We start from the raw sequence: 16252 nt of genomic DNA, 5'->3' as shown, positions 1-16252 counted from the left end.
GTCCTGGGCTAAACCTTCTGGAGAGGCAAGGAATTCCTGCCTTAGTGCGCTTTCAAAAAGAGTTATGGTAAAACATCCAATTAAGTTATACAATCATGATCTATACACATTGCAAGACATTTTAAAAAAATGTTTGAAAAGTATTAGCATCTTTATTTGGATGTTTGCACTGGAATTAGAAACCAAAGGGTGTTTAAATCTCTTCCATTTGTACAAGTTTTATATCTACTCGAGTTAATGAATTTTTAAGTAGAAGAAGAAGAAGAGTTTGGATTTGATATCCCGCCTTTCACTCCCTTTAAGGAGTCTCAAAGCGGCTAACATTCTCCTTTCCCTTCCTCCCCCACAACAAACACTCTGTGAGGTGAGTGGGGCTGAGAGACTTCAGAGAAGTGTGACTGGCCCAAGGTCACCAGCAGCTGCACGTGGAGGAGCGGGGAATCAAACCCGGTTCCCCAGATTACGAGACTACCGCTCTTAACCACTACACCACACTGGCTCTTAATACTTAATACTGAAGCCCATGGATGACAAAGGTTTGACTCCTGAAGAGGACTTTATTTCGAAAACTTTCTGGCTGATTCATTAAATAGCACTTATTTCTAAATGTCATCTGACCTATAGGTAGAATGCAGAAGTGGATTCTTAATATTTGTCTGTATATTTCATCATAGTGTTTTAGCTTAAGTCTGCCAGATTGACAAAGATACCAATGCATTTCCTGGTCGTTCCTAATGAATGGAAAGAGTCCACTTGACTGAATAGCCAGGCACAGTGCCCAATATTACAGTACTTGGAGGCTCAAACGTTTATCCTAATTTTGACAGGCTCATGGGGGAAATATTGGACCCTATAAAGTATGGTGGCAGTTATTTATGAAAACTCTGACCTAGAAAGAATTCTTTACCAACAAACGGATAGTTCAGTCTCTCCTATTCTTAATTATGTTTAGTCTGCTATAAACCAAATAAATGAGTCTGCAGTACCTATGACTAAACTTCTCAGGCTTTCAAGGCAACTGTTAACCTCTCTAGAATTAAGTCGTGCTCTTGATCACAATCTGGGACCATGATGTTAAAGAAACAAGGTAGGAGACATCAGGCAACTGTGCTGATGGGAAGCAGAAAGGGGAGCAAATCTGTTGTTGTTTGCAGGGACAGGGACAGGGAGGCAGAGTGAGAAAGAGCAAAACATAAAAGGAAGCAACTACACAAGCAAAGTCTCATTTCAGCCCCTACTCGTTTTCCAAATGCAAGGAATAAGGCAACATTTTCCATTCTCATTATCTCCCGACAAATTTAGGTGATAGGGATATGAGCCGTCTCTTATCATTCATATGTGAGTGTCTAAAAATCCAGACATGATGAGGGCCAGGGACTGGAACCAAGTTTGTGTTCCTGTGTCCTCAAGAACCAAGTTTTGGCTCTGATTCCCGCTAATCATGTGCTTTGAAGCTTTTCTGTGAGTAGGTATTACGAGAGCTAAAAATGGCCAATGAAAACTCTCCCCCCCCCCCCATTGCTCTTGGGAAACGTATTTTAAACTTCCCTCTGCCCAAGGAACAATACAGCAGAGAACAAGGCCACCTTTGCAACAGTGAATTCTAGATATAAACAATGCTATCCTAAGCAGATCTACTCAGATGTAAATCAATTTAGGATTGAAGCCTAAGGCTGAAGTTCTTAGAAAACCAAACAAAGAAGAAGGTAGATGCTTAAAAGCCAAACATAAAAGCAGGGCGATGGTCTATCATCTTTAAGGAAGAAATCAAATGCAGATGGTAGAACTAAATCAATCAAAGAGAAGAAAGGAAGCAAGGGGCAACTGGTATGTAATATGCTACATATATAATGCAAAGTGCAGTGCAAATTGTGAAATAGTAGATGTTCACAAAGAAATATTTATTGCTCGTGATCACATGGGAAGTTGTGGAGGTGTGGAACTTCCAAATAAGCCACAGATAAAACAGACAGGAAATTTATAGCACCAGTCTGCAGCAAGTAAACATATTTAGCAGTGTTCTTCAAGGTGCCTATCCTGGCAAATTGTTATATTAATAGTAAACAGTCACAAATTTGAAGGCTACTGGCTATGATGGCTATGTGCTTCCTGCATTTGGAGGGCAGTATGCCTCTGAATACCAGTTGCTGGAAACTGCAAGAGAGCACAGTGCTGCTGTTTGTGAGAAAAAGGATGCTGGACTAGGTGGGACTTTGGCCTGACCCAAAAGGCTCCTCTTATCTTCTCCTATTTGCTCTGGACAGCCAGTGTGATCACCCAACTCACATCTTCTCATGAAATCCTTGTTTTACACATTGTAGAATCAACCCTGTATGCTTCAGAATTGGATCAATCTGAGGCTGGTTTATATACTGAACTGAATCACTGCAAATTCTGTTCTGAATGTTATACAGTGGTACCTCGGTTTATGAACTAAATCCGTTCCGGAGGTCTGTTCTCAAACTGAAACCGTTCTTAAACCAAGGAGCGCTTTCCCTAAGGAGGCCTCCCGCTGCCGGTGCCCTTCCACCTTTCAGATTCTGTTCTTAGACCGAGGTAAAGTTTGCAAACCGGGACGCTACTTCCGGTTTTGCAGAGTTTGTGAACCAAACTCGTTCGTAAACAGGGCTGTTCTTAAACCGAGGTACCACTGTATTCTTTCCTTCTACTTGTCAGAGACTTTTAAGTTCTGTTGAAGGACTAAGAAAACATTTTTTCTTATATCATCTCAATAAACAGTTATGGGTTTGCAACAAAAAGCTAACTGACCGCCGTTCTGGGTAGCACATGGCTCTGGTTCAAGTGATTTGGTTTGACTTATATTTGAATGTTGCATGAGCCGCTGTATTTGGTCAGTAGGACAACATAATCTAGGTGATGTTGGCAATCAAGGAAGCCGTTGTGGTGATGGAGTAAAGTGCAAATTAACAAGGGGAGAATCTTGCTTTAGAATGCAGCTAATCTAATCTATCTATCTATCTATCTATCTATCTATCTATCTATCTATCTATCTATCTATCACATTACACCTTGCCTTTCGACACAACTGGCTCTGCTGACTTACAGCAAAACTCATCTTTCAGTCCCTCCATTGCATTATGAACCTTGTTTCCCTTTCACCAACTATCCTTCTTAGTTCAATTCTTTACATATCAGTCTATCTTGGCATGGTATTTTCCAACAGAAGTCTTACCTATAAGGATCCGTAGGGTCTTTGGCATCACAGACGTCAGCGTGACCATGGCATACGCACCGTCCTCCAATGCTGATATCTTTGATGCTGTAGTAATACTAAAAGATCGCAGAATGGTTTGTCCTTGTCACTTTGCAGACACCAGCCATATATTCTCTCCCATACAAAGGAATAACCTCATGGCACAAACGCCCAACTACTTCAAGATAAATAACTCAAACTTTGTCAGTGATAGGATTCCATCTGATGCATCCTTTACAAGATTATTCTTGAATGATGGATCCATCAGTCAAAGAAGTATTCCTTACAGGAAGAGCAGAGTAATATTAGCACCTCTGCCCTGCCTGGTAATTGCCCACACTGGCTATTATACAGGGTGTGAGAGATGATCAGAGGCTTACAGTGTCATGGCAACAGTATTCGCAACTCTGCTTATCACAATGCAGCTTTAGGGTGACATCACAGAAACGTCATGGGCTGTGTACTGAGCAACAGACAAGATAGAGGCACTAGCAGGTCCAATGTGGTATATGGCCTAATGAAGGCTCCAAGGGCCAGACAAAAGCATTCAGGGCATCCAGCCTCTAGGGCTGAAGTCCCATCCCCCTGGCTTAGTAAAACTAATGGCCCAGGACATTATGCCAGGCAAGGCTAAACAATTTGCAAAGTTCGCTCTTTATTGTCTCTGTTCTAAGAGCAGACCACCATCAGTCTGAACAATATCAATAAATACATTTAATTTTTTTCCCTGTATGCTTGGATAAAAGCATGCAGGGCTTGAAAATCTGCAGAGCCTCTGAGGAGATATTTAATGACTTAGTTAATCTCTCTCATTTTGTGTGGGAGTAGCACAACAACACCCACCCCTACCAAGGTGAACCAATAGGTTTTATTTCTTTAAATAATACTTTGGGGCATTTCTTCCTTCGTCTGGCAGCACCAACTGCATACTTAAAGCCTCTTCAGTGCAGGCTACAGTAAGTAACACCTGCTGGTTATTGCAGAGCTAACAAACAAGCAGACTGGGATATCCCCCATACTGGACTTTGCCAAGGAAGTTGTGTGTTGCAATCAGCAGGTGCCTCAAGTGTTGTCGGGTGGGTGGCTTTGTTTGTTTGTTGGCAACCAACATTCTCCCCACAACCCCCAAGCAGATTGCAGATTTATTACTCTAGACATCTGCATATAACTCTCTCCACAACTGTGCTGTTTGATAGACTGCAACAAGGATCTTAAAGTCCAAAATGTCTCTCCATAGGAAGGGTTGAGCTGTTGGCCATGCATAATTGGTTTTGTGGGTGGGAATGTTACCTAACGAAGTATCACACATATGTATAAAGGGTTAGGAACTTTTTAATTGATCAAGGAACTTTTTTTTAGTTTAATTTTTTTATTAAATTTCTTTTTATAATATATTAAATAATTTTGGTCCTAATAGGTTAAGAATAGGCTTAAACTCATATATGAATGTGCTACTGAGCATATATTCCAAAGGGATATCCAGTCCATGACAGAACTTTAAAATCTTTTTGATGAATTTTACGTGCTATTTTTAATCAGCCGACCCTGACATTTTTTCCTGTGTTGATATCTCCTTACCCCACGTGCACTTTATTGCAAGCAGAGAAAATCAAGCCCAATTGCAAGATATAAATCCTGTTGTATATACTGCAGCCATTTACATGCACATAGTATTGCCATTTATTACAATACGCCCTCACTTCCATATGGGAAACTGGTAACATGCAAAGTGCAATTTAAATCCAGGTCACCCAGGAACAAGTCCTGTAGACCACTCAGTCTACTGATGCCCTAATTTTACCTTTAATCTTGAGATATATTTTTCATCATCATCATCATCATCATCATCATCATCATTATTAAACATTAGTGAATCTAATCTAATAACAACATTGATTAGCTGTTTTCTGCTTGTCCTGAACAGGAACTACTCAGAGAAGACCCACTGAAAATAATGAATATGGCTAATGAAGGTCCATTAATTTCAGTAGGTCTACTCTGGCTAAAACTTAGTTGGATACAATCCTGTTATTCACGGTAGTCATTTGGAAGATGAATAAATGTATAGAACCTTTTCCCTTGGAGGGATACCATGGTACTCTGTACATTTACTCATCTCTCAAATGTTCCCAAAAGCTACTGCTCCCACGTAGATTTGACTGATAAGCAAAGAGGAGCTTAGAAGCATCTTACCCTCCTGGTCACGGTCGGGTCTCGTAAGGCCTTTCCCATCAGATGCCCAAGTAGGGTGTTAGTCCGCAGGAAGCGTAATCGAATGTTGGTGGCTTTGGTGAAATTCCTTAGCAGAGGAGAATAAGAGAAGTTCATGGCTCCCGGACGCCCGTTCACCAAAGAGACCACAATCTGTAGAAGCAGAGTGAGAAAGAGGAATATTTTAGGTGATAGAAAATGTGTGTGTTTCTCAGTCTGGAAATATGCTTCACCATTGCAGTGGATCAATACAATTCTCATCTACTCATTTAAATTACAGTGGTACCTTGGGTTAAGAACTTAATTCGTTCTGGAGGTCCGTTCTTAACCTGAAGCACCACTTTAGCTAATGGGGCCTCCTGCTGCTGCCGCTCCACTGGAGAATGATTTCTGTTCTCATCCTGAAGCAAAGTTCTTAACCCGAGGTACTATTTCTGGAGTCTGTAGCGGAGTCTGTAACCTGAAGCGTCTGTAACCTGAAGCGTCTGTAACCCGAGGTACCACTGTACACTATACTACTATGATCAGAGCAAGTAACAATGGGAGGAATTCAGCATCACACTGTTAAAAATGTTGTATCAGTGCAAGCATTTCTGCTTGTACAACAGAACAATCTCTCCTCCCACACCACACTGTTCTAGGGATTCTCCCTACCCGCCTCCAGAGTTAATTTAGGGGGCGGGGGAAGAGGGAGGAAGCCCCATTTCACTAGCAGAAGTCTCTGAGTGGGTTTCTGCTAGTGGGACCTGTTAACTGAATCCAGCCCAATATGTTCTTATCTTATTCCTCCATGCAGCAAATCTCCGAGGTAAGTCACAACTGCTCCCATTTTACAGATAAGCAATTGAGGACAAAAGATTATGACTCACAGAAAGCCATGCTCGTAGCTCAACTGAAATGTCAAAAGCTTTCCTAGTCTAGATCTAACATTCGTATCAAAAGATATCACTGGTTCTCTGTAAATTGTCTTTCAATAATGTAAGCAATTATCAACTTGAGTCTTGTACACAAAATAGGAACATACAAACTACAGAAAAGTAAACTGACCAGTTATAGCTTGCCATTGAAAAGTAAGTGGAGTTGGTATAACCAGGTTGATCCAAGCTAAGTTAGCTGAAGGTTCTCATTCGCTGTCAATGGCTACTAACCATGATGGCTATGTGATATCTCAATTGTTGGAGGTGGTGTGCCTCTGAACAGCAGCTACAGGGAATCACATGGGAAGAGCGCTGTTGGACTGTGGTCCTGCTTGTGAGCTGTCCATAGGACTTTTGGTCTGATGCCACAGGACTCTTATGTTCTTACATTCTTATTGAGATCAGTGGGATAACTTAGTCAGGATTTAAGACCCACTAATTCATTCCAAAGGGATTCAATTCAACATACACCATGTCGCCAAGCAATGAAAAAAATATCTCAGCTGTAATCCACTTCAGCATTCGATATGGCAAACTTAACACGTCATGCCAATATCACATACAATTCTGGATTTCTTCATTTAAACATTCTGCCATTTTCACAAATGCAAGGTATCTCAGAGGGTATGTGGGGAATGAAAAGGCATCTTTAGGCACAAGGCAACAGAGACCTTAGCTGCAACGAACAAAATCCCACACATGGATGAATCTGTTTTAACTGAGCTGCACTCCATTCCAATCTGAGCAGCTGCTAATCAAATCTCTCTTTATTATTTCACCCAGTGCTGAAAAATGCAAACATGCCCTTAAAAAATGGAATTAATCCCTTTGGTAAAAATTAACCAAAGTAATTATGCACTTCCTTGCGTTCCCAGACCTTGTGTCCCTCCCCCCCCTGCAATAAATCGGCCCCCTCCTCCTGCTTAAACAGAATGCTTTGAGGACAAGCATGTCTGTGGTTGAATGAACTCTTTACACCCCACTGCAACCCTTTACCAATTGCAGCAGAGTTTCTGTCCTGGAACACAGCATCGGCACAGCTGGAGGAGTTCCGCAAGCATGACTCAAGATTACAGCAGAATTTAGCAACAGGATGTGCCAGAGTTTCCCAGGCGCAATATCCCATGGCCTATTATCAGCTTTGGATAACTCAAGAAACATTCAAAAAGGTAAAGTTCACTGGACAGGGCGACAGCTTGCTTATCTCCCAAGAGAAAGGAATATCGCCGCAGAGCCTATCTTCCATTTCCATGACTCTTCTGGGCAAGAATGGAATTGGACAGACGGTACAGAGTTTGGAGTCCCAAGAATCCAATATTTCTTTTCTTAAAATAATTTCTATGTCTCATGGCCGCAGAATATGGTTTGGAAAGGCACAGCTAATGCTTGAAGGAGACTTAGAAACCAAAGGCTGGACAGAACTTCCAGTGGCTTGTAACGCTCTCTACAGTTCTTCATTTGAAGTGCCTTTCCTCCCCACCGCCCATTAATAATAACAACAACAACATATTGTTATTATTATCTGGGTGGCTTCCAACAAAGATTAAAAATGCATTAATTGTACCAATTACGAAGCATTGCACTCTTCTCCAGGTAGCATGAACTTCTTTCTCCCCATTAGAGCATGAACTTCTTTTTCCCCATTGGTCACCTCACATTAATCTAAGCACTGCCTTTTGGGAAGTACTTTTAACTGGCCAGATCTGTTGATGATACATAATGGCCACATGAAATTTCCATGTTGAGAGGCAGAACGCCACTGAATTATGGGCAGCTGGGGAGCAACAGCAAGGGAGGGCTGTTGGCGTCATCTCCTGCTCGGGGGCTTCCTGTTTGGGAATCTTTAGATGCTGGACTTAGATGGACCCAACTGGATCCAATCCAGCAGGACTCGTCTTAGGTTCTTGAGATGTGGGGAGTGTGCATCTGGGAGCCAGTGTGGCGTAGTGGTTGAGAGCAGTGGACTCGTAATCTGGTGAACTGGGTTCGCTTCCCCGTTCCTCCACATGCAGCTGCTGGGTGACCTTGGGCCAGTCACACTTCTCTGAAGTCTCTCAGCCCCACTCACCTCACAGAGTATTTGTTGTGGGGGAGGAAGGGAAAGGAGATTGTTAGCCGCTTTGAGACTCCTTAGGGTAGTGATAAAGCAGGATATCAAATCCAAACTCTTCTTCTTCTCTTAAGTTCAGACTAATAGCCATAGTCCAGACACCTCAGAGGCAATTGTTAAACATCTATAGATGCTGAAGGAGCGTCTCCACCCCCATCATTCAGCCCGGACACTGAAGTCCAGCGCCGAGGGCCTTCTGGCGGTTCCCTCGCTGCAAGAAGCCAAGTTACAGGGAATCAGGCAGAGGGCCTTCTCAGTAGTAGCACCCGCCCTGTGGAATGCCCTCCCATCAGATGTCAAAGAGAACAACAACTATCAGACTTTTAGACGACATCTTAAGGCAGCCCTGTTTAGGGAAGCTTTTAATGTTTGATGCATTACTGTATTTTAATATTGTGTTGGAAGCGGCCCAGAGTGGCTGGGGAAACCCAGCCAGCTGAGCGGGGTATTAATTATTATTATTATTATTATTATTATTATTATTATTATTATTATTACCCCACCCATTTGGCTGGGTTTCCCCAGCCACTCTGGGCGGCTTCCAACAAAATATTAAAATACAATAGTGTGCCAAACATTAAAAGCTTCCCTAAACAGGGCTGCCTTCAGATGTCTTCTAAAAGTCTGGTAGTTGTTTTTCTCTTTGACATTTCTTTGATATCACAACAACCCTGTAAGGCAAGTCGTTTTATTCCCACTCTATAATTCCAATAGTATAGATAGGTTTGTCTGAGGTTACCCAGTAATAATATTCAACACTCTGTCTACAGGCTCATGCTCTCAGAAGCATCAACATATGAAAACCTGGGGTATCCTTCATACCTTATGTTAATTCAGCACTGATCATTTTAAATGCAGGACTTGAACTGGGTGATGTGGGTTTTTTGCAGAAGAATTAAGCACAGGGGAAAAATAGAACCCACATCACTGCTTTGATGCACAGCCAGACAAAAAATTAAAGAGTTTACCTCGCCGTTCTCCAAGGGGACAATTCGGGAATATTCAGTGGTGCAGATGGCGTCGTCGTCTTTGGTTATCCGTTCCAGAGTCCTCAGGCCAAATTTCTCTATACAATCTCTCTTGGAAGCTATTGAGCAGAGAAGTCAAGAGGTGAACATTTTAGTTGTGTAAAATGAAATATTAATAATATTCTGCAATTGCATTAGAACTTCCAAATATTCAAAGTGCTTCATCTACTTGAGTGTAATCCTCATGTCATCCCTGTAAAGCAGATCAATATTATCTTCCAATATTAGTATATTTGAAAACCTTCCTTGGGGGTTTTTAAAGCAGAGGTTAGATGGCCATCTGTCATGGATGCTTTAGCTGAGTTTCCTGCATTGCAGGGGGCTGGGCTAGAGGACTCTCAGGGACCCTTCCAACTCTACAATTCTACGATTCTATAATTCCTGAGGCTGAGGAAGAGTGGCTTGCCTAAGGCTACCTAGTGAGTTTGCGGCAGAGGCAAGTACATTGGTGCCTCGCAAGACGAAAAGAATCCGTTCCGCGATTCTCCTCGTCTAGCGGTTTTTTCATCTTGCGAAGCAAGCCCATTGACAGCTTAGCGGATTAGCGCTACAGCAGTCTAGCGGCTTCTAGTGATCAGCTGTTAAGCGGCTTAGCAGCTTAGGAAAAGGGCGAAAAAAGCGAAAAAACCCCACGGGGACTCGCAATATTTTTTCGTCTTGCGAAGCAACCCCATAGGGAAATTCGTTTTGCGAAGCGCCTCCAAAACGGAAAACCCTTTCGTCTAGCGGGTTTTCCGTCTTGCGAGGCGTTCGTCTTGCGGGGCAACACTGTATAAAAAAGAACTCCTTGATTTCTTTGATAGGACACGACACCAGCTCTCCAGCATAAGACAGGACAAACGCAGAAAACAGACATGGAGCACTAGGGATTCACAGTGATATACGATATATGATATCTTTATTGTCATAGTCCCATGCAGAACAATGAAATTGAAAAACTACATAAAACATTCAAAAACCCCTAAAAACTCTGAAACCCCATTTTAAAATACACTATACTATAGAGACCCCTTATGCTGCGTTTAGAACCAGAATTGCATTTGCGTAGAAACTGTTTCTCAGGCGGCTAGTCCTGGCCTTTATAACCCTATACCTTCCAGAAGGCAGAAGCTGAAAGAGATCATTTCTGGGGTGTGTACTATCCTGCGCTATCTCTGCCGCTTTCTTATGGCACCTGGCAGCATAGATTTGATCTAAGGTGGGAAGAGTGCACCCAATTATTCTCTCTGCAATCTTTACAACCCTGGACAGCATTGTTTTTTCCCTGGCCGTGCAGCTCCCAAACCACACACACAGACCATAAGTGAATACGCTCTCCACAGTGCAATGGTAAAATGCCATCAACAGGTCCTTTGAGAGATTGTTTTTCCGGAGGATTCTCAGAAAATATAACCTCTGCTGTGCTCTCTTCACCAGGTCTTTGCTATTTTCTCCCCAGGTTAGGTCGTCTCTCAACTCCATTCCCAGAAATTGAAACACCGAGACCTGTTCCACGCACTTCCCCTCAATAATCAAGCTCAGACAGTGAGCTTTGTTTAGGGAATATCCTACAAAGTGCAACGGTGGCTACTTTGGGGAAGGGTTGCGATGCAATGAGAGAGCACCTGTTTCGCATGCAGAAGGTACCAGGTTCTCTCCCCAGCAACTCCAGGTAGGGCTGGGAGAGTGCCCTGTGTGAATTTCTGGAGAGCCACTGCTGGGTCAATGTAGACAGTAATGAGCAAGGTGGACCAATGGCATGACTCATCTTATGATTCCTATGCATTTGTGAACAAGTCATTAGTTGGCACTCTGAAATGCATCTGAAAACCTGCAATGCTGGTGCAAAGGAACATGGACCTGTCTCCCTTATCCCTGCAGCTTTTACAAGAATGCAAGTCCCATGCAGATTTGGAGCTGGAAATCTTACTATCCCAGTCACAGGTCCCAACCCACTCCCTCAAGGCCCGTCCAGAAACAGCTGCAGAAGGAACCGAGCTTTTGATTCCTGCCAAGAATGGCTAAGCTAACTGGCTACGCTAAGGAAGACATGCTACAGTGCCCCTCAAACTCCCCACCCACCACCCACCTCCAATCTTGGAACTGACAGCACAGTGCTTCTCTAATGGAAGATAGCTGCTCAGAGTGGCTGGGGAGGTCCAGCCAGATGGGTGGGGAATGAATGAATGAATGAATGAATAGGCATTGCTGGGCAAACAGCTCCAGAGCGTTCATGAACTGGTAAGAGAGCTAGGTATCAAATAAGTAAGAACCAAAAATAAGTAAAATGATAACCATGAAAGACGGCATTTCAGCGTAGGCTACATGGATTTAGAGGGCCTAATATACCGTATTTTTTGCTCCATAAGACGCACCTGACCATAAGACACACCTAGTTTTTAGAGGAGGAAAACAAGAAAAAAAATGAACAAAACAGTGGATGTATGATTTTTGTGGTTCATGCTGTGGCCACAGACATGATATGTGATTTGACGGTGAGTTTGGGGTAGCCCAATGCAAAAATCCTCAGAATCCATGTGGAACTGTGCTTTGTAACCACGTTTTTTGTGCCATTGCTGCCCCACGAAACAATGGGGTGTGTGTGATTTTTTTGGTGCAGGCTATAGCCATAGACATGCTATGTGATCTGATGGTGAATTTGGGGTGACCCAATGGAAAAATCCTGAGGATCCATGTGCTTTTACCACCCCCTCCCAGGCAGTCTCCTTTATCGCTAGCGTCCCTTATCTCCCTCCCGATTGCTTGCTGATCAGCTGCTCAGCGGCTTCGTTTCAATACCCCCTTCCCTCTTTCTACAAAAAAAAAGCACAATCTGCTCTGTGCCCCCTGGGCAATTCAGCTCCAGGGACCAGCATTCACTCCATAAGACGCACAGACATTTCCTCTTACTTTTTAGGAGGAAAAAAGTGTGTCTTATGGAGCGAAAAATACAGTAAGTAGCTGGTATAACTTCACACAACAAAATATCCTGAATTGGCTGAAGAGAGATGCTGTGACCACAGGCATTTCCTCAAAACCCGCAACTGAGGTTCCAACTAGGCCTGAGGGTAATTGTGTGCGGGCACATGAAAAACTGAAATAGCAAATGAGAGGGAGAAGGATTAGGGTCATGGTGTGGGTGATTTTAACCCTTACATACACACAAACATCCCTGAAGAAAATCACCCTTATATATTTAAGTGCACATTATTTGACTATACACAATTAACATCACATCTAGTTAGCGCCACAACTTTTGCTAAAGCCCAGGAGGTGTACCTCATGCTTCTGGAGCAGTGTTTTGAAACTTCAGTTGCTGTGCATTTGAGAGGCACTAATGTCTGGAGAATGCAGCGACCAAGGAGGCAACGAGAGAACCAGCTGCCAACTCTCACTGGCTCCCCACCATGCCAAATTCTTTCTCCTCCTCCTTGCGAGTCATGCTGTTTAAGTATCCAGATACACCTGGCATCCAGAGGCCACATGGCACTGTTCCATGACCGACAGGTGGAATGGGGACTTGCCGCATGCAAGGTCAGGCTCTGTTACTTTCTATAAAAGTCTGGTTCCCCTTTGAAATACAAACTTCTATCATGCTAAGAGGGAGGTTTGGTGGTCGGTTTCAAAGGAGACCACCCTGGGAAGAAATGGTAGCAGAGGAAAATAAATGTGCAGACCGGAGTAGAGGGTGGGATGCAGGAAGGACAAATGCCTTTGACTCTTCTGTTGTGGCAGAAACAGCTAGCAAACGGAATGGGAGAGTGGTGGGTGGGCAGATAAGCTTCTGGTTTCTGGAGACTGGAAGATGCTGGAGAGCACTCGGGCAATGATGTGTGTTCACCTATCAATTGCGCAAGGAAAGTCATGGGCTGATGGGGTCTGCAGAGCCATATCCAAGAAGAAGAAGAAGAAGAAGAAGAAGAAGAAGAAGAAGAAGAAGAAGAAGAAGAAGAAGAAGAAGATTAGAGAACTGGGCCAAAACAAACAAGATGAATTTTAACAGGGAGAAATGTAAAGTATTGCACTTGGACAAAAAAAATGAGAGGCACAAATACAAGATGGGTGACACCTGGCTTGAGAGCAGTACATGTGAAAAGGATCTAGGAGTCTTGGTTGACCACAAACTTGACATGAGCCAACAGTGTGACGCGGCAGCTAAAAAAGCCAATGCAATTCTGGGCTGCATCAATAGGAGTATAGCATCTAGATCAAGGGAAGTAATAGTGCCACTGTATTCTGCTCTGGTCAGACCTCACCTGGAGCACTGTGTCCAGTTCTGGGCAGCACAGTTCAAGAAGGACACTGACAAACTGGAACGTGTCCAGAGGAGGGCAACCAAAATGGTCAAAGGCCTTGAAACAATGCTTTATGAGAAACGGCTAAGAGAGCTGGGCATGTTTAGCCTGGAGAAGAGGAGGTTAAGGGGTGATATGATAGCCAAGTTCAAATATATAAAAGGATGTCACATAGAGGAGGGAGAAAGGTTGTTTTCTGCTGCTCCAGAGAAGCGAACACGGAGCAATGGATCCAAACTACAAGAAAGAAGATTCCACCTAAACATTAGGAAGAACTTCCTGACAGTAAAGAGCTGTTCGACAGTGGAATTTGCTGCCAAGGAGTGTGGTGGAGTCTCCTTCATTGGAGGTCTTTAAGCAGAGGCTTGACAACCATATGTCAGGAGTGCTCTGATGGTGTTTCCTGCTTGGCAGGGGGTTGGACTCAATGGCCCTTGTGGTCTCTTCCAACTCTATGATTCTAAAAAGAAGAAGAAGAAGAAGAAGAAGAAGAAGAAGAAGAAGAAGAAGAAGAAGAAGAAGAAGAAGAAGAAGAAGAAGAAGAGAGGAGGAGGAGGAGGAGGAGGAGGTGGGGTTTTGTTGTGACGGGTGGCTCTTCTTTCCAAACACACAACAAACCTTTCGGATCACCACAATATGTGAACCATCATGATTTAAATTGCTAAGCAAAAAAATGCCAATTTAAAATGATTGACTTTCTCATGTGAAATTCATTTGCAAGCTAACTGCTGGCTATGACACCCAATACTGGTTTGCAACTGAATGGAGACTTTGTACACCCTAGGAGCATAATCCAAAACTTTTGGTAACCTTTGATTTGGGTTTGTCCCTTTGCTACAGGAAATATTCCATAAGTATAGAAGCACCTCTATTACGTTAGACCAGGCTTCCTCAGACTCGGCCCTCCAGATGTTTTTGGCCTACAGCTCCCGTGATCCCTAGCTAGCAGGACCAGTGGTCAGGGATGATGGGAATTGTAGTCTCAAAACATCTGGAGGGCCGAGGTTGAGGAAGCCTGTGTTAGACAATTGGGAGTGTACCTCCTACCAAAAATGCACTGACTTAAGCTCTAGAAGGCTAATTATACTCTGCACATGTGCAGAATGCAATGAGTGCACCTGCACAGAGACCATAAAGAAGAAACTAGAGTTAAGAGGCAGTGAACAGAAGAGGAAGGACCACCTTAGCTACCACTGATAGCCCTTGGGCATCTTTCTGCACAAGGTTTTTTGAAACAGGAAGAAAATGAATAAATGAATAAAATGTGAGTCATTAAATAAAAATATTCCGCTACTATTTGGGAGAGGGAAACTCATTTTAAGATAAACATGCTTCTTGTTCTCCTATCCACAAAGGAAACCTAATGAGCTCACAGATACACACTGTCATAGAAATTAGGGATGGAATCACACCCAAGGGGATAATTCACCGTATAGTCTTTCCAGGCACTCCTTCACCAGGTTTTTCTGTTTAAAAGATCACAGTAAAGATCAACTCACATCTTCTACCAATTACTGTTTTGGCTCCCCGGAGGACCTGGGGCCTGACATGCTCAGAGTAGCTTGGCTGCTCTCTGCGAACTTCATAATGATATATTTGCAGAACAAGCTGGCGCTCCTTGGTAAAGCATGTCTCAGATTCTGCTCTGGAAACCAGCAGGCAACATCAAACTTAGAAATAAATTCTCTTGTCCAATTTCCTTAATTTCCCTTTCCCAGGGAACTACCGGAGGAATAACAGACAGCCCTAAATGTCTGGTCGGCAATACCAATTGTCTAGGCTGCAGGAAACAGAAACAGGCTCCTCTTCCAAAGCCAACTTGGGACCACAAACAATGAGGAAACGAGACTTCAGAAAAACATTCACCTCTTCTTCCCATGTCCTATAATAAATTGATATAGCTATGCTCCTGCCAAATTGGTCTTGGCACTGCCAACTAATTAGATAAAAATGTCGGCCAAGACGTGACACAGCTGGGCTTAGCGCCACAGAGGTCAAAGATGGCTGCGTCTCCACACAGGTCCATTTTGTGCAAATAAGAGAGATGCTGTGCTAAGTGAAAAATCTGCTTCTGAGTGAAAACAAAGACAAGGCGTTGAACCATCTCGCCACTCAAAGCATACACCCAAGCAGCATGCAAAACTTGGGTTCAAAAGACAAAAGCAAAAAGGTGTTTGTGAAAGATACTTATGGGTTCAGAGAGGGATGGAGCTAACTACTCCAGCTTACTCTGAAAATGAGTGAGATATTCAGAAGCACATTAGACTTAAAAAAACATTCTGAACTACAAACTTTAATATATTTGTGACATTCAGATACAATGATGGGGGAACATTAGTATTAATCGTAACTGCAGGCAGCAGACGTGAAGTCTTGTGACAAGATGTAAGAATGTTAAGAACTGACACTATTACAGTGGTACCTTGGGATGCGAAGGGGATCCATTCCGGAGCCCCATTCACATCCCGAATGGAAGGCAAGATGTGATGGCGCGTCTG

The 16252-nt window shown here is 43.2% G+C and overlaps 1 protein-coding gene and 1 long non-coding RNA gene across 3 annotated transcripts in view; one reads left to right on the top strand and one right to left on the bottom strand.

Moving 5' to 3' along the window:
* Positions 1-16252, bottom strand: part of LAMA5 (laminin subunit alpha 5) — a 200918-nt gene that overhangs the window by 109265 nt on the left and 75401 nt on the right. For both annotated transcript variants that reach the window (XM_081916565.1, XM_081916566.1), the window contains exons 4-6: positions 9421-9539; positions 5408-5578; positions 3194-3291 (exon numbers count right to left, since the gene is read on the bottom strand). In XM_081916565.1, the coding sequence (XP_081772691.1) occupies positions 3194-3291; positions 5408-5578; positions 9421-9539 (388 nt within the window). The remainder of the gene's footprint in view (positions 1-3193; positions 3292-5407; positions 5579-9420; positions 9540-16252) is intronic.
* On the top strand, positions 7333-11589 carry LOC309373281. Its single transcript, XR_014169937.1, has 3 exons — positions 7333-7511; positions 9343-9562; positions 10919-11589. It is a non-coding gene; the product is annotated as an uncharacterized lncRNA (long non-coding RNA).

This window comes from Podarcis melisellensis (genome assembly GCF_964234715.1).
Source record: "Podarcis melisellensis genome assembly, chromosome: 6".
NCBI lineage: Eukaryota > Metazoa > Chordata > Lepidosauria > Squamata > Lacertidae > Podarcis > Podarcis melisellensis.
The sequence above is the reverse complement of the archived record's forward strand: the minus strand, read 5'-3'. Positions and strand labels throughout refer to the sequence as shown.